Source organism: Sceloporus occidentalis, unplaced genomic scaffold, assembly GCF_023333645.1.
Source record: "Sceloporus occidentalis isolate IW3139 unplaced genomic scaffold, rSceOcc1.0.p SCAF_154, whole genome shotgun sequence".
Taxonomy (NCBI): Eukaryota; Metazoa; Chordata; class Lepidosauria; order Squamata; family Phrynosomatidae; genus Sceloporus; species Sceloporus occidentalis.
Genome location: NW_028317134.1, coordinates 1,228,499 through 1,252,140, shown reverse-complemented (window position 1 = coordinate 1,252,140; position 23,642 = coordinate 1,228,499). Strand labels below are relative to the sequence as shown.

The 23,642-nt window shown below is 36.7% G+C and overlaps 1 protein-coding gene across 1 annotated transcript in view; it reads right to left on the bottom strand.

Annotated features, from left to right (window-relative positions):
- The window catches only part of LOC149280542 (integrin alpha-8-like), a 72,176-nt gene that overhangs the window by 11,752 nt on the left and 36,782 nt on the right, over positions 1-23,642 (bottom strand). Inside the window, exons 15-26 of the mRNA XM_089500399.1 lie at positions 22,681-22,788; positions 18,041-18,096; positions 15,903-16,057; positions 14,717-14,854; positions 13,961-14,028; positions 12,122-12,269; positions 11,618-11,710; positions 10,950-11,026; positions 5,770-5,850; positions 3,909-4,014; positions 3,477-3,635; positions 607-738 (exon numbers count right to left, since the gene is read on the bottom strand). Of these exons, the coding sequence (XP_089356525.1) occupies positions 607-738; positions 3,477-3,635; positions 3,909-4,014; positions 5,770-5,850; positions 10,950-11,026; positions 11,618-11,710; positions 12,122-12,269; positions 13,961-14,028; positions 14,717-14,854; positions 15,903-16,057; positions 18,041-18,096; positions 22,681-22,788 (1,321 nt within the window). The remainder of the gene's footprint in view (positions 1-606; positions 739-3,476; positions 3,636-3,908; positions 4,015-5,769; positions 5,851-10,949; positions 11,027-11,617; positions 11,711-12,121; positions 12,270-13,960; positions 14,029-14,716; positions 14,855-15,902; positions 16,058-18,040; positions 18,097-22,680; positions 22,789-23,642) is intronic.

The window sequence follows — 23,642 nt, the reverse complement described above, 5'->3', positions numbered from 1 at the left end:
TAACAGAAAAAAAGAAACAAAGCATTCTGCAGACCGATGACATTTACTCCCACAACGCGATGGCGGGTCACGGATCCGCAGCTACGTCGATTAACATGTCGCGCTGGGACTTTTCTGAGATGTAGAACAGATTCCAGAGCTCTGATGATACTCATCAGTACAAATATTTTGCTCTATTAAATGAACTCTTACAATGTAATAAATCAGAAGAAGTAACTTTGAAGTGTTTCACATGAAAGCAGGCGAGCCTTGTTATTATTAATTCGTTTCTAGATTTAATTGTGCAATTCTGCCTTTGCTCTGTGAATAACAGGTGTTTTATTGATGATTATTCCATCAATGAGCTCATCGACCCCTGTGGGGGTGGGGGTAAAAATGTAGTTATCACTATAGCAACCAATGGCATGTTCTGATTGGTTGCTGCACTTTTAACACTTCTGAGGCATAATCTCCCTTTACGCATCACCCTCTGAATGTAATGTAAGGAGCTGAGTGGTGTATAACTAGGCTGTACATTTCATTAACCTGCGTTTTGAGTGATGATTGTTTCTATATAGTATGAGACATGTCATGCGAGTATCGTATGCTCTTTTTCCCCCTTCTTACCAGTAGTTTCGTTGGGATGGGAACATGTCTGAGAGGCTCAGCCTTTGCTACATCCCTGCGGCTCACGGCGTGAGATACACTGGAATTTCGGAGAAACGCTGCTAACTCTGGAGTGTCCTCTGCTTCACTTGGCTGGAAAAAAGACCCATTACACAAAATTAATTAGTTTAATGTGAAAGGACAACCCGCCCACGTCAGTGGGACCGCCGCGTCCGGTAGCCGGAGCCGAGAAGTTACAGGTATGCATATACCCCAGTAAATGTCCATCATGAGCAATGTTGGTGGCGACCCCTGCAGGAGGCGCTTGGGTTTTTAGCTTGCAGCTGCCAAAAGAGAACATGTGCACATGCCAGGTTGATGTACAGGCAACTAATCCATTCCCGGTTCTATCTAACAGTGAAGTTGGGTTGAAATGAACCCTGTCCCTGCCATCTGTAGCCAATAAACCAACCTCGGTACCTGCGTCAGTAACAGGCATCTACCAGAGACTCTATGCTTTTCTAAAGATATGAATACGGCAGCTGGGTCATCAATGTTTTATTTACTTCATAACACTTCAATCACTACATAACATATGACCATAGATATCAAAATATAAATTTTTGTTTTTGATATATTTTTTTCTAAACATAAACTACTATTTTCCCAAATAGTTTTGGTCCCTTGTCAAATCCGAAAGCTAAAACAAGCAAACAATACGGAATACAACGTATTACACTCAAACCATTAAACAGTAACTTCACATGTGTACAACATGTGTACCGCTTCACACTAAATCCGTACTAATTATCTGATATATCCCATCAGTGGCAGAGTCTGACTAATAAACTGCAATAGCTAAAAATCTAAACAAAAAAGACCATTTGGTGCTCTAATTTCAATCATCGCAAAACCCCTCAAATAATATTGAAATAAAATCAGGAAAGAAATTAACCAAAGTGACAGCGACCTCCAGTGTGTCCACGATGTGAAATAGAGCTGGAAATGTAAAACTGCCTAAACATTACAGACTGCTCGTGAAATTATTTATTTTGTACATTATTTATAGGGTAGATTCACAGAATTTATGACTTAATGACAATGTTTCGAAAATAGAAATTGTTACAATAACATCGTAATAAGAAACAATGTATGGCTTGTGCATGGAATTAGCTGCCTCTGGCGAATGAATTAGCGAAAGGAAAAAAATCTAAAAAAACATTGGCAAGCAAGTGAAATATGCCTTTCTAGACTTCTGTTTTGAGAGCTGATGGCCACACTGGAATAGCATGTATAAGTTGTAGTTTTTATGTATTCTAGGGTAAGGTCATCCAAACCGAACACAACTCTTGAATGGATATTGTTATGTATGGGTTAAATTACAAACATGCCTTTCCAGGATGTGTCTGTCCTTCTCAGTAAAACTGCTCAGTCGCATGATCTGTACTGATGGGGACAGATAAACAGAGCAGAGAGCTTGGCTTCTAGCTTTCGGTTCCAGTTGCCATTGCTTATTATCCCATCAGGAAAAAAGAAAATATGTTGCTTTTTTCCTTGAATGCACATGGAAATGGATGTCAAGAATAATATTGCCATTTAATTAGGAAGCTCTGGAGGGCATATTCAACCAGCATCACAATGAAAGGGTTAACCTCTGTGATCAGAGACCTCTGGGTTCTCTTGATGCAGAATAGTATTGTCCAGATCTGCGTATTGATAGTTCAACTTTCTAGTGTGCTGTCTACAAATGCAGAAATGGGGTGATTTAATGTCAGCCTTTAACATTGTACGCTTGTTATTTTAACAAGAATTGGTGGGTAATTTGTAAAGTCTTTAATGTGAATGGAAATATCGTCATTTAGAAGAGTAGCCATTTTTATACCTAGAATGTAGTTCCAAAACAGAGGCAAAGATTGCAACTTAAATATGTATAGTTTGAAAAAATACTTTTTTTATGTTAAGTAAAGCAAATAAAAGCTAATGTTACAAGCTCCTAACATATAAGAGAAGGCTATACTGGATGCAGTACGACGATGGCACGACGACTGTGGGTAGTGAAATCTCTTTTGTAAAGACACCTTTTACTGCTTTAATGAAAACACCTTTGTCTAAATGGTGTCTAAATGGATGACCAAATGATTTCAGCGCTGCGGAATCTGATGGCGCTATATAAAACAATAAATAATAATAATAATGATAATAATAATGACCTCTTGTTCTTTGCACAGTCCTGTTAATGAACAGGCCATCAGAGAGCAGATGGTACTGTCCCTGTATATATTCATCTAATAATATCCTATCCACTCTAAGTCACCTTTTTTATAACGTAAACTAATTCAACTTATATAGCCTTTCTTTATAACTAAAATGTTCCATTCCCCTTATTAATTTTGATTTAACATGTTCCCCGACTTGTACTGCATATTCAAGGTGGAGTCTTACCATTGGCAAAATTAGTCCATACACTTTTTTACAAATGCTGATATTTTACTGGCCCTTGCAGCAGCTGCCTGACATTGAACTGTTTATTGTCTTCAATAATAGTCAACCACTCCCCGTCTGGAGGTGCTAAATGACAAAATCCTTAAAAGAAACTTAGTGGGATCATTTACTGTCACTTGGCATTATATCAAGATATAACTATATATATATATATATATATATATATATATATATATATATATATATATATACAGGTATTATACACCAAAAAGTCTTAAAAGTATTGAAAGCTTGATTTTAGTCTACGACTTATTCTGTGACTATGTGGTACCCCAAGTTCACAACAATGTACAGCAATGTGTGTTTAAAATAAGCAATATTACTTCGGAAAGCAGATGAAGTAACATTTTCATAGCTATTTTACTCCTTAACCACTACCCCAGTCATACCTTTATCTGCAAGGTGTTCAGAGCACTTTCTGGTTGGCATCTTAGTGGCCCCTCTGTCTGAATGTCAAACACATAGAGAAGAAACTCCTTGCGGCTCTGAGACGGCCACGCCACGCTGAGATGGGTGTCACTCACTGCGCTGGGGCCTATATTATGCAGCTTAGCAAAGATATGAAAATATAGCTTTGTTACTTTAATTCATTCACATAAAGCGCACATATTTAATGCTTCAGTTCCACTATATTTCTTATATTACTGCACCCCAAGCTCTAAGATGCTACACAAAGAGAGGGACATCGGAGGGGATAATATGCTGAAACAAAGGGCAGATTATAAAACAGGCAAAAAAAGAAAGTGAAAAGAAACATGTTTACAAACTAATAAGTACTGTGGAAGGTACAAAGACATTACATGTAGAGAAGAATATTATACCTCATATACGTGTTGTACTAATGGTCCAACTTCTAGTTCTTCGGTAGGTTTTTCTTTAGGCTCCCAGTTAGGAATGGGAAGAAGAATTTGGGGAGGATGGGACACCCTGCAAATGATGCATGCGGATTAATAGAAGACAATTGTTATACACAAAGTTAATTCAGGGTTTGACATTGTGGGGACTTGATATATGTCGTGGAGGGTCTTCAACATATGCAACATACATGTGCAGACAGATGGTTGCATTTATAGAAGAACAAGGTTGATGGAGAAGTGAAGGAGGGATTTGGAGAAATAGATAACACGGGAGATAAGATTATTTCAAAGGAGGAGAAAAGTTACAATAGGTCATAATCTAAAACTAGAAAGCCAGAAGCTTACATGTAACATAAGGAAGCTTTACTTTACTGAGAATGTTGTATATAACTGAAACAGCCTCCCAGCAGAAGTAATAGAGGCTAATACAGTAAGTGAATAGGCATGCATGGGATGGACATACGATTATCCGGAAGCTAAGAGGAGACCAAGGAATGATTAGGGTCAGAGCCCTTACATCACAATAAAATGGGCAGGTGAGATGAGCTAAATGGCTGTTATCTGCCTTCAAATTCCATGTTTCTGTACTTATATTAGGAAAACACAGAGAAAAAATGAGGATAGGGTAAGGTGGTCTTAAGTAAAAAAAAAAAAAGAGTTTTCTAGTACAAATAATAAGATTAGCTCAGGTTCTTACGAAGGAAAAAAAAATACTTATATATAAATAGAATTGCCTCCAGTTAGTTTAAACGGACATATTTACCGTTTAAAATAAAACACACAGCTGGCAAGGATTCTTTTAATCAGATGAATGGTCGACAGTACAGAATAATATCGGGGGTTATGGTTTGGGAACAGAATAAGCAACTTTGCCAATCCCATTAGACTCTGTGTGTAATCTCGGGAAATAACTTTTATCCTTCAGTTTACACAACTGTAGCTGGTTATCAGTAATAACTTATTTCCTTTCTATTTATTTCGCTGTGCAGGCTGCTACTAGAACCAGAAGGCTGGAACCGCGTCGCTTTTATTTCATCGTGTATAGGAAGTGCTTTGAAATGAAAGGCTAAATATAAATTAGTATTATTACCATCATGTGTTGTTTGTAATTATTTTCTTCGGAAATTATCCGAGCCAAGATGCCTGCTAAGTCTCACTGTGAATTCTTTAAAATGTACTCGATTCAAACTAGCTGAATTTTATTAGCTCGCAAAAGAAAGCCAGTGAACCCTCATTGTAAAGTATTTTAGCTTTTTTAAAAGAGATGGAAAAGTAATACATATATATATATATATATATATATATATATATATATATATATAAAAGGATATAAAATGTAGCCAGATACCTACTCTGGTCATTTATTTTACTAAATGTCTCCAGTTTTATGACCCCGTGGGGAATTAAGAACCTGTTTTATTTTACAGTATGTGATGTCTGCTACACATTTGTTGGGAGGTCAGTAAAGTCTAAGGCTCCGGCTGCGTACTAATAAAAGAAATAATGCAAGACACAGCATTTTTGGGTATGCTTTCCGACAGGATGTACGCTGCTATTCCGTCGACCAATATCGCATTTAGAGAAAAAAGCTTTATTATTGTAAGTTTCAGAGAAAGGGTTGTTTTTGTTGGACAGGACCTGGTTTTCTTAAAACAATGGGGGGTTATTTAAGAAATTCTAGCGCTGAGTGACCATTTTATATATATATGTATATATATATATAGAACTAGTTGAGGCATTTCAAATTTGTTTCCATACGTGTCTGGTGGCTTTAGCTTATTAATAGTATACAAATATGTTTCTTTAAAAGAAATGACTTACTTACCCTCTTATTTCAACTTGTGCCACGGCAGTAACATTAATTTGTAGGCTGACAGAGTTGCTGTTGGGATTGTCCTTGTTGGAACTGGAAAAGAAAGCATGCATAATATCAGAATTCCTGGGAGCTGAGATGTTGGCAGGTATGGGTAGGCAGCACCAACTGTTAATGTACTCACGTTATTGTATACCTGTTGCATTTATGTTGTGTAGATCAGTGCTTGTTTCCATCTTATCACTGGCTGGGCATGTCATAAGCCACCATAACAGTTTATATATATATTTGTGATGATTCATTCTCAGTGCCCCATGCAGTAATCCCAAGACATATGCATATTAATGTACTTTGTAGGAGTGGAAATGCATAGCGGAGATTCTGATAAATTCCTCTATGCGTTTACAATGGTAAAGAAAATAGTGCATTTAATGGCTGGAGTTTAAGTATTTTTTTCATACTTACTTTGATAAGATAAAAACACACATGCAGATAAACTGTTTTCCTGCACTCCCTTATCTTTCACCAGATAGACTACTGCAATTAAGGAGGCTGCATTTAGAATACTCTAATACCCTAAGTACTGTAGTTTGGGGTAGCCGTATTAGTCCAGTGTATAAGAATGCAAAAAAACAGAATGTTGCAGAATCTTGTAATACCTTTTTTATTGGACTAACGGTAAAAGCAATGCTTTTGACTTGATAAAGGGAGGACTCCCGAAAGCTCGTCTATTATTTTAAATACTGTTAGTCCAATAAAAAAAGGTATTACAAGATTCTGCAACATTCTGTTTTTTTGCATTCTAATACCCTAAGAAATACCATTACATAAGTTATGGTGGGTAAAAGGTGATGGAAACCCTTCCACTTAAATTTAAGGGGTAGTAGAAGTATTATTAAACACTCATCTACAGATACCAGACAAGCCAGAAGGTTTGTTTTTCCCTCAGAAATCTCATGATGCTTCAACAACCACAAGGGATTCTGGGAAGGCGCATGCAAATAAGGTTAACAATTATCACCTTTGCCTCTATATCCACTTTATACATGGATCCCCTGAAAGTAATTGCCCGCTGTACAAGACAGCCTTTAGACAAAACTCGTGAAGCGGTGCAATAGCCAGATCACCACTCATGGACAGCTGTTTTGTCCTTCATGAGACTCGTCAGCACGAGGTTGCGATACTGGCTTAGTAGTTGAGGCTTGGGGTAGCTAAGAAATACCATTACATGAGTTATGGTGGGTAAAAAGTGATGGAAATCCCTTTCAAGGGATCCATGTATAAAGTGGATATAGAGGCAAAGGTGATAATTGTTAACCTTATTTGCATGCGCCTACCCAGAATCCCTTGTGGTTGTTGAAGCATCATGAGATTTCTGAGGGAAAAACAAGCCTTCTGGCTTGTCTGGTGTCTGTAGATGAGTGTTTAATAATACTTCTACTACTCCTTAAATTTAAGTGGAAGGGTTTCCATCACCTTTTACCCACCATAACTTATGTAATGGTATTTCTTAGCTACCCCAAGCCTCAACTATAAAGCCAGTATCACAACCTCATGCTGACGAGTCCCATGAAGGATGAAACAGATCTGGCTATTGTACCTCTTCCCGAGTTTTGTCTAAAGGCTGTCTTGTACAGCAGGCAATTACTTTCAAGGGATCCACGTATAAAGTGGATATAGAGGCAAAGGTGATAATTGTTAACCTTATTTGCATGCACCTACCCAGAATCCCTTGTGCTTGTTGAAGCATCATGAGATTTCTGAGGGAAAAACAAGCCTTCTGGCTTGTCTGGTGTCTGTAGATGAGTGTTTAATAATACTTCTAATACCCTAACAAATACCTAAATAATACTTTCACATCGACTTCCATTTATCACAACCGGTGTCTCTTTTCCTCTCCTTTCTGGCTGCACTGGAGAGAATTACTCCTACTTGCTGCTGAAGGATGTCATTATTCTTAATGCTTTCACCCTAACATTTATCTTGCACCTTAAACATTTATTGTCAGCTCACAATCCGATGCGGATTGAACTGGTTCTAGCAGAAAGAAACACTATATTGAGTAATTGAGCCAATACTCCTGACACAATCTGCTCAAGAGCAATACATTTTTGATAACCCGCATTCTTCTACTGCATATACTTCTATTTATTATTATAAATGTGTATTATAAATTTAGGGATACATTTACTTTATAAACAATGAAACTTGTTGCAGCCCAACAGCTCCGGACAACTACTGATTAAAGTCCACACAATGCTGTGTTAAAAATATAGGATTTCTACAATGGCGGTTCTCAGACAAAGACTACCAATGGTCTTGGGTTTATGCTGTAACCAATTTTATTTCAACGGCACAATGGGAAACAGGGGAACTTATGTCTTACTGCCTGACTAGTGTCCTGAATGTCGGGACCACTGGCAACCACCCATGCGCATTGACTCAACCCAGTTCCACTGATATGGACACATAATTAAGTGACACGGTGCTTATCTAACATGGGTGGGCATGATCTCACAACACTGCCAATAAATGTTGGGAGAGTCAAAATATGAGGTCACCTGCGGCTGGTGCCCTGAGGAACTTAACTCATAAACTAGTAACTTTACATTGGGAACCAGGAACATTGGTGGCCCTTGAGCACTGTTGGAGCTGGTCTTGAGTTCTAATACACTTCCTTTATACTTAAATCTCTGTGGCATTAGCACAACACAAAGATGATAGCTTTACTGTGAAAATGTTGAAATTGTACTTTGGGGCGAAACTTCTAGATTTGTTTTAAGAAAAAAAATCTGAAATCAGCTAGAAACCATTTATGCCAATATACACAGACCAACTTTTCCCCTGTACAATCATCGCAACGTTACAATGAACGCCAGATTCTACAACAAACTCACTAAGTTTTTATACATGTGTTCGCTGCCAAAATAATTTCGTGTTCTGAGACCAGAATGTTAGCCGAACTTGTGGGAATGTTTCATTTCTGTTGTGCGTTCCATTCCAGCATCATTCTTGTAAAACAGTTGACACAATTACATGGATTTGCAGAATTGTTTATTGTAACAAATATTGAATCTTAAGAATGTGGTTTGGACGGATTTCGCATATTGTTAAGACAAACGTGTCCTAAATTATCAATTTTTGAAGGAAATCGTATCAATATTTTTAATTTCAAAAAATGTTATTTGTAAAATGTACAGTTTCCTGATTCCTTTTCAATATTCACTGCTAGTTGTTGAAATAAATGTTTGAGCACAGATGCCAGTAACCTGAAATGTCTAGCAAAACACCAGTTAACCCTTTAGTGTAGGTGTGTTAGAAACTCCTTTAGGCGTTTCCTCACTCAAGAGATCATAATTTGTTTTAGACTCTTAGAAACACACCAGCAAGTCCGCAATGTCACCACATGCTATCAGTAATTCAAAAACAGTAATTCTCACGTAAAAGCTGACTCCATGCCCACCGTTTTCATCCTGTACTTGTTTTTATTTTTTTATTTTGGAAAAAAATGCATATTATGCATATAAGTACTCATAGAGAGGGTTATTAAAGAGTACTTTAATAAGCATTGTTCTGTCGTAGGGCTGTCTCTATAACTAAGACATGATATGCACACTCTCAATTCATATCATATTTTGGCTTTATGTCTGCAAGAGCCTATTGGTTTTATTATAAACAACCTAATCTCTAATAGTAACTTTATATACAGTTTAACAGTAAAAAAAAAAGAAAACTTTGGAGGATTAAGAGGTCGCAAACCCTTCACTAATAGCACTTTTGACACTGGGGGAGTGAAGTTCAGTGTAATAAATATTCCATCTGTGATACAAAGAGACACTTTTATATGACAGAATACCTCAAATTCACAAAAAATGAATTCTGACCCCAGCCTAACAAAGTAAACATCCTTTTACCATTATACTGTCCAAAGCACTTCCATATAGTGTCACGTCCATTAATAACGTGGACATTTACCCAGTAAACATGGAGGTCAGAGAGGTTATTCAGTTGTCATGTGAATTCTCTTGAGCCAACCCTGTCCTTTCCTGTCGCACCACCATAAGATTTCCTGCATTGTTATCTTGTTCTAAGTTTTTTTTTTTAACTAGTTTGATCCACTTTTATTTTAAAGGTCTTCCTATTATTTAAGGAGAATAAATGGAATAGAAGAACCCAGCAAACACTGATCTGATCGTGTCTAAAACATTCATATAAATCTAAGAAAAGCACCAACCACCATACATTCAACAAAATTGAAACATTTATTTAAATATGGGCTTAATTCTAAATGTGCAGAGGCTTTCAGAGTGCCTTATTTGTGTATACAAGATATAGCTGTCCTGTTTGTTAGATCTCATCAGTGAAGGACAGAAACATCTCGGATCCATGCATGCAACCTGAGATTGACAGCTAGAACAGATTTTGTATAATTTATGATGAGCATAAAAGAAACGGAAGCCCTCCACCGTACAGAATACAACTGTTTTATAAAAGTAATACAAGCAGTGTATAGGGTATGCCTAGAAATTATATTGAGAATATTGTCCCTGATGTATAATGGGCAGCAGGATTCTTGTTTGCATTACTTAGTATTAACAATACAGTCATGGCCAATCGTTACCCTTAGGTGCAAAGCTGTTGATGGCAGACATTAATATAATATGTTTGGATCTGACATCTGATTAGATTCAGATTAATTTATCCCACAACCACGGAACTCGTGAGCAGGTGCACTCCAAAGATACTGAAAAAATCATAGCGCCTGGATAATAATCCAATTACCAGAGTTCTCCAAAACCGACAGTATTTTCTTCCTATTGTTCTTCATCTTGCTTAATAGTTTTTCAAATAACTAATAAAATTCACAGTAATGATAATAACAATAATCATTAACAACTGATGCCCATTGCATAATACAGCCCTGTCCGTGAGTCTTAACACGGTCTGTTAAACTAATCTGGCCCTATCCCTAGGAAGTATTTACTTTGCCTATTGGTTAATCAAGCTAGCAAGTATTTGCTATATTCAGAGACCTAAATCACAGTGTTTTTGTATTTTGCTCTGTAAACTTTATGAAACAGCACTTGAAGCATGGGACAACTCTTTCTTAGCATCTCTCTAGCAAACACACCTTTTGTTTCAGAAACATGAGTTGGCATTCATTTTAAAGTGTACTATGTGAATGGACTTACCTCTTTACATAGAGATCAAACGTGATGTTGTCAACATTTTCTAATCTCTGGATAACAAATCGTAGACCAACTGAGACCTAAAACAGACCACAAACCTGTAAGCTCAGGGTATTCACAGCGTGGGAAGGTGTAATGTATGTATACCATATGTAATGGTTTTGCTTCAAAGACATTGATCCTGGGGTACATTTTCGGGAGAGGACAATGGTGTTCCAAGGACAGCAGCCCCTTTGCCATTAAACAGGCGGAATATCTGTTGGGTGATCAGGGTGCACCGCTGGTCAACAGACCGGTTACAAGTGATATCGCTGATCTCCCCAACCAGAATATGTACAAGAAGGAGAAGTCTCCATAGCTTGCTGTTCCTGGAGGCAGAGTGCTGGGAACTGATGTCACATACTGGTTTTTAGCAGTAAGATGGCGGATGGGAGGGCATTGAGCAACTTAAATGCACTGCTGGGTTAAAGTAGTTGTTGAAATTGACTTGTACATAATTCTTCGTCTACCATATTGAAGAAGATGGCTAAGTGAAATTTAGGTGGCTGAGGTAGGAGTTTGAATAATTGATGTTTCATTTGGCTTAGCCTTGGAATATAAGCCTTGCTTGCTATTTAGTCCTTTAAACATTCATAACAACTAAAGTGCTCTGATCACAAGGGAATGCTTACATTTGCCCCAGCAGCCATTGGATTTCCAAGGTCACACACAACTATTCGAGATTCATTTTCCATTTTGTATTCACAATTAAGTTGCCGCAGTCCCTACGACAAAAAAGTAAATAAATAAATCATGAAATTTAATTAATTTCAGCAGATCAGTTATATCAGTGGATCTACCGATCTATACAGTTAGATGGATAAATGATAGACATTTAAGTATATTCTTCATTATATAGTAGAGAATTTTTAGCATGACCTATCCTTTTTGCAAACTATAATAGCTAATTTTTTATCCCCAACAAGATATAGCTGACAATGAGCTCTATTTGAAAGCATGGGCTAGGCCTTGATTTGCTCAATTTCATTTTAAAACACATGCAAGGTTCCATGGGGAGCGGAAAGGTTTACCATCTGCACCTAAGTTCTCTCCTTCTTTGCTGAATTGTAAATTTGCATAGTATAATGTTAAACTTTGGAGTCCTGCAAAATTTTAAGGTCACATGATCATGTTACCTCTGTGTTGCGCTCAACGCCTACGTAATCTGCTTCAGGTGGTATATCCACATGAAGCTCCGCTTCATAAGCGCCTTCGCCATCATTCATTGCATTTATGATGAACATAACGTGGTTTTCATCTCCTACGATAAGCTTCTTCTTGTCTCTGTAATAGATCATGAATTAAAAATGGTCATTGGGATTTAAAACAATCATGGGGGGTTGCAATTGTGATCTAATAGAACTCTCTCTAGAAGTAAGTCTATTTGAACAAGTGGGATATTTTTATCATAAAATGTTTTACTAATATTGAGATACCCATTAAGTAAGAATGAAACATTACTTTAATCTATTTTGAAGAAACATTGTGTTAAGGAAACTTCAGGAGGTAAGAAACCCTTTAGCCTTTAGCACCTCAGTACATCATGTTAAATATTTTATTACAGTTACTATACCCAGTGGTGTTAAGTGAGAGGCAAATGATGCAAGATAAAATCAAAAGTAGATGTATTATTTAACAAATACCCTTAATGTACCTTAAATTATATATATATATATATATATATATATAATTAAGGTTATACAATAAACAAATTATTCTGGTTTTACATGTAACCATCATTTAAGGATCTGAGGGCCATTGATGAAATTGGTCAGCTTCCTAATTTAACTTCAGTAGGTAACTTAGGATGGGAAAGATGTGAAGTTAATTAACAGAGGCTTTGACACAGTAACTTATCATGTAGATGCTGAAGAATATATAACTGGAAACTGGTGAAAAACTATTTTGTTGTCCATTAGTGAAAGAAACTAGATAGATGTCTTAGCCCCAGCGTTTCACACCTGCCATACCACTCATCATATCCTTTGAAGAGCAATCAGGTCTTTGTCAGGAGCCTTCAAATCACGACTGTCAAAGGACTTTGAAAAGCTTTGAAGTTATACCAGATATAGCTTATCATGGTCATGGGTTCCAGAAACTGTACTAAGTTTGAAGTTCCTAAACTATTTCATGGTAAACACTACTGGCAGAAATTTTCCAAAATTTACTTTGCCACGTTCAAAGTTAAATGTACATGATTCACCTTGTTGGAAACTATACACTTAACGTGATTATTTTGTTGTTCGGTAAATATACGGCCAAAAATAGTTACTTAATAATAACAATTTTACGTTCTTATTTATTTAAGTCTTCTAAATAGATACATCCCTTTGTTTATATGCACTAGGAAATTACATGATTGCGAACATTCTTCCACTGAATAGAAGACTGCAAGTCTAATGAACAGTTTGTGTTGGCCAAAAATCACTGTATACAATGTAAATAACCCGCATTATTTGGAGCTTTTTTTATATAAAATTATAATGTTTAATGTAAATTAAGTCTTCTTAATCAACCACGTATGTCCTAAATTATTTAAAGAGATAGTATTTCCCATGTGTTGATTTCAGCTGACATATGCACACAATCACAATTAATGATAAATTATACACAGTAGAAGCGGTAACTAGAAATGCATACTCAGAGCTGCATTTGTTTCCATTATATTTGTTTTCTTCTTCTGTAATCACTTGAAGCCAACACATAGGCATTTACATCGAGGACCTAATAACCTTTTTGTTTATAAAAGATGGAAAGGAACAGTTGAAGATTATTTATTAAGACTGCAGTGGGAAATGATACAGAATATAAGTCTCTTTGTAAACCATAGACAGCTGGAGGTCAGGTATATATATATATATATATATATATATATATATATAGATATAGATATATATATATATATATATATATATAGTACATTGGGTGCTAGGGAAAAAGCTAAATTGTGACCAGATATTTATTTTTCAACTCACGATCTTGCTGAGAGTTTCAGGTCAGGAATGCACATGTTATCTTCCCCACAGTCTACCAGAATGTGTGCCTGTGAGGGTAAAACAACAAATAATTACATAGATTGACTTTATTAGGGATACGACTGCCCCCTTAAATAAATACACGAAATCTACTTAACACATATGCTCCAAGATCCTGGGAATCAATGGGATTGCTTTGCACACATGGGCACAGGGGTCTGAACAGACCCTCACCCACAGTAGTCGCGGAGCAGCTCTAAAGCTGACCGACGGTAAGTTTATCAAATGCACGGAGATGATTTCAGCCGAACACATCTCCTGCATGAAAAGTATATGGGTGTGGGAAAAAGTAAAAAATGACCCCATGTATTTGCAAGGATGACATCACAAAGGGACCACCCAGATATGATATGTATTAAAAAGTCAAATTGAGGGTATAGAGTATATTAAGACTTTATTTAAGAGGTGTTACATATAGTTTCATATAGTTTCATATAGTACATAAGGTTGAAAAAAGACCTAAGTCCATCAGGTTCAACCCTTCTACTTAACCTTTCTACTCTTGATCCAAAAAAGGCAAAAAAAAACCCCCCTAATTAAGATACTTCAAATTCTGCCATCAGGGGGAAAAATTCCTTCTTGACTCCAAAAGGCAATCGGATTTCTCCTTGGATCAAAAATATTGCTTTTAGCCTGCTGGACAATTTATTATTGTCTACAATCAATGACAAATAGCAATGGGAATAAAATGTGTACCTGTTCTTGGATGCTTGTTTCCTTGTAACGATTAAGTATTGGCCGTAATTCCAGGTCACCAAGAAAAGCTGATTCATCCAAAGTGTAATTCAAGTTGACACTGATTGGAGTGAGCTTATCACGGAATTCAGATTCTTCCTGCAGGAAGAAGCAAAATCAACAAAGAAAAAAAAAAGATATCCCGAAGAATCGTGCGTAGAGTGGTTAATGTAAATGGTATATGACAGTTTAAAAAAGATCTGCCTTTGACCTCTCCTCAATCACTCAGGGAAATGTTTGCACAAAGCTAATGAATTCCTTACACAAAGAGGATGGACAGTGTGAAGGAATGGACCACATAGCATGACTTCGGACAGTGGATGGGAGATTTCGGATTATGATACGGGATTTTACACGGTGACAACCTTTGACACGATCTTTTTAATGGGGAGGGGGTAGCAGTTGGGTGCTTGATTTCATTTCTTGCTTTTTTTCACACTAAGGGAAATGATCAATAATTTCCCAGTTTAATCTTAGCCTCGGGTTTTCTCTTGAACAGCAATTCCACACTGATTGATTACAGCATAAAAATGATCATATATTATTTTGATAGTACCTAAAGAGGGGGTTGGCAAATGTATCCCAGCATGTAAGAATGGCTGAATAGAGCGTTAGCGTGACATATGACCATGATTTGTTTAGTGTATTCTCCCTGTCATTTGTCCGAGGTTCACATTCATTCACCCTATGAGATTGCATAGAAAATCCACATTAACAGCACCGCCTGGAACCATGGGCTGCACTCATATGTAGAATTGCAGAAAAAAAACTTTAAATTAAGTAGTTAATAAAAAATACTGTATAATATATAATACTCCCTAGAAGCTTTTCAGCTGCATTCTGTTTTAACTATTCAAACTATATAATGGATTTGTGGACGTATGGGTATGTTGTTCCCTGTAGGAGGAATTTCCCAGTTTATCTAATCTATTAATAAACATATAAAAATGGGAAAAATATATATATACTACGTAAAATATCTCAAGATATCCATCATCATTTTCAAGATTATTATATTTTAGACTGACTAGTTCAAGGTCAGTTATATTTTTGTTAGATGATTCCTTTCACTGTTCTTAAGCCAAATATTGTTTAATTTATCTTGTATTAATATATAAATATCCTGGAGTCCATGTTTAGAACTTACCCTGAGATAAACAACAAAGTTTTGACACTGGGAAGGTTTGTTTTTTCCTATTATCAGATCAAAGGCATGGTGGGAATGGTGGGAATCCAGGAAAAGAGTTCTCTTCACTGCACCCTTCTGCTTCAACCAGTCCAACTCAAGCTCAGCTTTAAGGACTAGAAAAAAAAAAATAAGATCAGGAATTAAATATCTGATACGAATGTGTGTAACAGAATCATAATTAGCATTTTGCTGAAACCTTTGCAATTTTTCTTGAAACTGAAATTCGAAAAAATAACATTAACATCATGCTCAATAAGGTAAAACACACTATCCCAGCATAAAAAAACCCCTGAATGGAGACGTGAGAATACTCATTATAATAACCTGCAGACACCTTGTGTAGGAATATTGAGGTCCATTCATTTACAGACAACTAATTTAGTTTCCTGACCTTTTGGTCCAGATGAAAGTTTGGAGGGATTTTTTGATTAATAAATTTTTTTGTTGTTCCTCGCTCTCACTCACTCTGATTCACTCTCTCTCATTCTCTCACTCATGCTCTCACTCTCATGCTCTCTCTTAATGGTTCCCTACCTTCTCTGCAGCTCCTTCTTTACATTACATTACATAGGTAGGGAGACAGAGAGTGAGAGTGTAAGAGTTTGTGAGAGGGGGAAAAAAACAATGAAATGCAAACAAAAATTGGGAGCTCTCTGCTTCGTTTTTTTGTTTCATTGGGGCTCCTCCTTGTTTTCAGACATTCCCACAAATTCACAAATGTATAAAAAATTAAAAAAAGCCCAGTCTTGCTTATTTTACCCATATTGTATTCATTCTATAAAGCTGATAAACATATACTTTATGTGGACTTCATTCTTGTGATACTTTATTTATTTGTAAAGAGTTATAGACCGAGGAAGAACTGGCTTCTACTGCAGCTTCATTTTATAATGTGTTCACAGCTGTCTCTTTTTACATCATAATAAATCTTCCCAACATCCCAGTGCAACTGATTCAGTAACAATATGTTGACACTGTAGTCTTTGCTTACTGTGATCAGTAAACCTATCAACTTTAGACAGCGTGGTCAACATAATTAATCAGATCTGTCGCTGTTCAAAAATCCCAAATATTACAGTTTTTTGACACTAAATAAACTGTTCGTACAGATTAATGTAAGCAACATACAGTAAATGTATCCTTCTGCTTTCTTAGGATCTGTTAAGTTGCTGACTGTTTTTGATTGGTTCAGACAGCCTAAGATTTTGCATTGCATTGGGTAAACGTGTACACTGCAATACTTTGCAAAGTATTTTAATTAGGTTTTAATTAAAAAATATACTTATGCTTTGATAGCAGCAGTTCCCACGTAAGCTTGGAAAAGCTTGCCCGTTCTATAGATAACCAGTAAAATTTGCAGTTTTACTTTAGTTATGATTTTTAGTTTATTTTTATCACCTGAAAGATTTTTTGTTTTCCTTCACAGATTTTCTCTGAAATTAAAATGTACAAGGGATGTGGTATTTATTTAACTAGAACATTTTCAAACACCAGCAAAAACAAAGCATTTATTGTTTGTTCTTTGGAAGAACTGCCAAAGTTAATTAATAGATCTAAGAGATGCCCCACTGTTACAGACATGTCACTATTTATTCAAGGGATATTTCGTGTCCTTTGGCCTACAGTAAGCTACAACGGAACATCGCCCCTAGAGAAGAACAGCGCTCAGATAAATAAGGCATAAATAAACACATACGAAAGTCATTTCATTTGCTTATTTTGAAGTTTGAAAAGCTCTGCCTATTTAGTCTATTGTATGCGGACGCGCAGTAAGGATTTTGGCGACGGATGCTACATGGAATTTTTTTAAAGTAATAAATTGTAAGAAATAGTAGGAAACTGTGACAGCTTTTAGTATAGCAGGATGCCTTCGTATTAACCTAATTAGCGTTTCCTTTGGCGATCTGTGTATTGGGAAACACCAATCTCATTATATTCTAAATGGAGATCAACAGACATTTTAATTCAAATAATTAATCCAAAAACAGAAAGAAACTAAAATACTAAATGCACCCCAATCTCTAGTTTCATATAAAATGCATTGAAGTACAACATATATTTTTCTATCTACTACAGTCTTTCCAGAAAATACTTACCAATGATGGATGGAATGCTTTGTCCTGACACAGTCATACAGACTCTTACAGTGAAACTATAAAAAATAAAGAATAATTAATTGTGGTTTCTAAGAATGAAGATAAAAATCACACCACAGTTGTTTTCTTGGATATGTGTTGCTAATATATACTTTAATTAATACTGAGACCCTTATGGTATTTTGCCAGCACAGTAATATGTTTAGGCAAGCTTGTACTCGTATTTCCAGTAAGGAAGACGTCAGACTATCAGGGAATACTTTAATATCATCAGCCAGGGTCGGAACCAGGGTTTCTAGCAGTCTAGGTAAACTTTGTCTCTGGTGTCAGCAGGTCCAGAAGGCACACAGGGTAGAAGTCTGGTGGGCCACTGGCCGCCATTGCACAATACGCACCAAGTCTGTCACTGGAGCGGTAAATTAGGTGCTGTAGTGTGCGGTCAGTTGGCGGTAGCCGGCCTCAAAATGCCACCTCGTCATCCCCAGGTTAGTCACCCCGGACAGTGCTCGCGACCACCTCGGTGACCCAGGCTGCCTCCTAGGCCACTTATATTGTGGGGTCAATCTTGCTCCTAACTAATACTTACAAAGACCCCCATGAGGACCTAGCATTTGCTGGCATACTGCCTTTTAAAATCACATTCCATACTAAACCAAGTACATTTTGCCATCATGTAATACAATTTAAAAAATTTACAACAGTCAAAATACAAATCCGGTATACGGGGCAGTAACGGTATTTAAAGTTGAAATCACAAAAATAGGTGGTACAGAAGCAGAAATAAGTGACGCTGTCCTGTTAGGTTTCCTTCCAGACATAACCCCTTACAGTACACATACCTGACAAGATGTAACACTGAGAAAACAAGGACAGGAAATTCCCAGCGTCTCACAGGAAAGAATATTATCATGGCCAGTGATGCACGTTTCAAATACCATAAGTATAATTGCATTTTTCCTACGTGCAATTAGCATATCTTTATGAGACACTAAAACCTCTTTAGGAACCTCTAATCACAATATTCTGAAACGGAAGACCACCTTTCCTCTCTGTAATATAATTAAAGTGAACAAGAGGACACATCTGGCATGCTCCATACCCTACTGTAGCACACATTTCTTACACACCATTAAGTGAGGGGCTGTCAAGATTTAAGGAGTAATTATGGCAGACTATTTGGACTCTCTGGAGAAATCAAGAATGTATGGGTAATTTCCCATAAGAAATGCAAAAGGAACAGAATGAAGTTATTGAGTATTCTGGTACTGCATTTTCACCAGGATTTTTCCCCATGAGCACTGCACTCCTTACCAAACTACCAGATTTAATGGATTATTTGCATTATTATTATTTTTTTTATTCAGCCAAACTGATTACATACGTTCCCCTAGATGCCTAAAGTTGTCAGAGAAAGCAACTATGGCAGCAACAGAGGTTTTTACTAAAACGTAGGGTTAAGGTAATTGTAAAGCTCCTTAGAGACACAGCAACATATAATTTGATGGTAGACAAGAACCATTCACCCCATCTAGTCTTTCCTGCTCTAGAGATTCAAACCTTTAATTAGTCGTTTGTCTTTCTTTGATTCATGATAGCTTTATACCTATCCCAGGCACGTTTAAAGTCCCTCACTGTATTAGCATCTTATATTTCTGCTGGGTAGCTGTTCAACTTATCTACCACTCTCTCTGTAAAGTGAAACTTCCTTACATCAGAAGGTTTGGGTTTGTTGACCTTTGTTCATAAAGCATAAACACCACCTAAGGTGGTTTATAGGTCTGCTGCTACCTTTTGTTAATAGATGAGAGCAGTGACATAGGGGGGTACCACAACTGCCCCTTAGGCAGGTTCAAAATTCTTCACTATTGAGGATAAATTTGGACCAGCTCAGGAGAGCAGGAACACAGCAGGGTCACGTAACGTGAGGTTACACAACCCCCGTGGTTAAATGTGAGGTCGGGTGCACAGTGTACGAGTGCCAGAGAGAAAGCTGATGCCAGTAACGGAATGGGGGTGCAAGAGGGAGGGAGTAGTGAGAGGATAGTGTGTGGCCATAAATGTGTATGTGTAAATTTGTGAACATGGATGTGTATATGTGTTTGCGTGTGAGCATGTACGTGTAAGTGTTTGTGTGTGAGCATGTATGTGTAAATGTTTGTGTGTGTGTGTAGGAGGGTGGATGTATTTGTGTAAGTGTATAAGCATGGATGTGTGTGTAAGTGTGTGTGACTATGAGTGTTTATGTGTTTCTGTGTGAACATGTATGTGTGAGCATGCATGTGTATGTATAAGTGTGTGTGACTATGGATGTGTATGTGTGTGTGAGCATGAGTGTTCATGTGTAAGTGTTTGTATGTGAGCATGAATGTCCATGTGTGAGCATGGATGTGTATATGTAAGTGTGTATGAGCATGAATGTGTAAGTGTATGTGAACATACATATGTATGTATATGTGTGAGTTATGGGTTTAAGGGAGGTAGAATTGGCATCGGGTGACAAATACTCTACGTATGCCCTTGAATTAGAGAGAGACAATGATCGGGCTTAAAATTGCAAATATGGCATCAGATCTTATACTTATATCCAGCTGTAAATTCTGTATACTCATACTCATTTAATCAAGTTTAATAAATCCAGTGCTTCTAAGTCACATTTGTCTGACACAAGCGAAAGACTGCTACATGGCCCTCTTGAAAAACTAATATAACTGATACAAATATACAAATAAAACAAGGAACATATAGATAGATAGACAGATATAATATTAACATTTATTTCCCGTAATAATAGGTTCCATGAAAACCAACTTAAGAGGTGGTGAATATTATTGTGCATTGGGAATCATATAATTAGAGGCTTTGAAATTACACTACAAAGTGTTATGATAACTATCAGTTGGGGCAGAGGTTCCGGCTTGTCATCTCCTTTGATAGAGGATGGAGACTTGTCCTTGCCATTTTGGACTTCCTTTACATTTCCCTGCACGTTTTTCTACAATTTCTTCACACAGACATATCCATCAACGTGTATTCTGAACAAGCTACACAGCTGGCTAACAAACACTAAAAATGTCCCCCTGGACCAAGGAATTATATGCCTGTTGGATTTTTCTTCTAATTGTTTTCAGATGCAGAATACAAGGTTACAATGACTGGAGAGAAGGAACACAAATATTCCAAAACAATAGACGAAACAAAGGCCAACTGTCAACAGATTGAGGTTGTCATTAAGAAAATAAAAGCATTATAATTTGAATTTAATAGTATATTATTAGCAAATATAGCCCTGTATAATTCATCTATGTGTGACTGAAGTAACCATGCTTAATATTAATAAATCCTGTATCGATTTACATTATGTAGCTCAAAAGTAGTTATTTATCAACAAGTGGTTCATGTAATAAATCCAGCCCTCTTGAAGGTCCTTTCTATATCTATCCATGTGCTTAAAAAACACGAAGTTTCTAAAACTGAACATTCTTATAATTTCCAAACATGTATTTTGGAATCGGTTATTTCTCATTTGAATGACAATCTAATCTTCAAATATTTATTTGGCTAATATGCATATTTAACTCCCTAAATCTTGAATTTATGCCATCAACACGTGAATAAGTCTGAGGCGTTTGTGTAAAACTCAAGAACTGAATTTGGCTAAGAAAAAATGGAAAATGCACTCTTTTCCATGATACATATGGTGATGCCTAGTTGCCAAGCAGTGTCTCCACTCACCTGAGTGTTAGGTACAAAAATACTACAAGCTGGAAAATTATATTTAACCAAAAGCTAATATTTTATGACCCTTAGTTCCAATGTTTTATTTAACTGTAGAATATACATGTTAGTAAAATACATGATTTTCCAGGAGGCGTGCAATGTATTGAAATGTCGCTGTTCACTTGTTACATAGAAGCCAGTTAGACTGCGGTTATATCTTTGGCATGTGGATTAAGTTTTAATGATTATTACACTGCAGTGATATAAGATTTATAGCTGTAGTTTCATTTTAAACATTTATCATCAATATTACTTTTGTATTGACCAACAGAATGATATTCAACTCATGTCACAAATGCCAATATGTGGCCATGTAATCCTATATGAAATGCAAAGCATTAAACTCTCATTGTTCTATTACTGAAAATACACGAAGTGGAACTTCTCTAGTGGATAATTATCTGCCCGGTAAAAAAATAACACAAGAATTGCAGGAGGAAATATTCCATTACTTGTCCAAATAATAATTTCATGCATTCTAATGCTAAATCTTAATGAGTTTCCCAATACCCTCCAACATCTTGAAACATTATTCTTCTATTTTAAGGGTATTCAGTATTATGCCTTGACATTTTACATACGTATTTGAGAAATGTATGCATATGTTTGGAAAAAATGCCGCTAGCATAGACATGATGTACAGTATTTCCTTTACAGGCCACTGAGACAACACACAGTTGGCGATGTTATTATATTTGTCCGTTGAACTCCAAGGTCTTGAATGCTGATGTTGTGGGAACCAACAAAGGGTAGATGACAAACTACTAAGGACACTCATTGGAACCGACAAACATATCTGCATAGGATTACAGCTTTAATAACAAAAAGTATGTTTTTAATATCAACGAAGGAAACTTTCTTACCAAGTCACAAGTAAGTTGGAAAACGGGTGCTGACAGGTTTTATTCTCTGGGTTCAGAATCATTGGATGGAGAAGAAGCTGGGCATCCACAGAAACTACGGGTCTGGCTCTGGGTTAAGAGAGAGACAAAGTTATATGAGACAGATATGATACATTGTTCAGGAGGAGGACATGGGACACATTTATCGAAAGAGTATGAAATGATCCGGCAACTGTGATGCCCAGTGTTACATTTTACTTATGTCTTTCCCGTTTCAGAGTTCCTGGCACACAGACACATAAGACGAAGGTAACAATTATTGTATACACTTAAATTAAAGGTCTAGTTGCATCTGTTTGCAGACATGACATTACAGAGGAATAGAATTTCCCACCCTAGGAACAAGGTTCTTAAAGGAAGACGTATTTTTCATGTATTAGTGAAGCAAGCAATGATTTTGCCTGCTTTCCATTTTTTCACTACTGGTGCTGAATTAGAATGCTGCTATTTTACTTCAAATAGATCTGTCACCATTTTGTTATAATTAAATGGTAAAATAATGCTGATACCACATTTATACTGTTTTAAAACTTTTAGCCGTTTCACAGGTATAAAGCGTGAAAAATAGGCACTTTATGAACCATAGCCCCGTTTGTGGCAAATTGTGGTCAAACTAAACCCACCCAGTTCCTCCAAGCCATAATAGCGTGTTAGAATGACAGTCGATGTCATGTAGCGTGTTTATTGTCCTTGCACATGCGCAGTGAAAAGCAGAGATATTCCCTGCCTTGCCACGGGAAAATAAAATGAGCGGGAGATTATATTTATAAAAATGGTTCCCCAGAAGCCAATGGTATAATTCCCATGTATTGCTCCTTACTCACTTACTTACACTGATAAGTCCTCCCTGTCTATGTTAATCCTTTTGTCACGTTGGACCTAAACCCATTAATGGATTGCTATCCTAATACAGAAATTCCTTC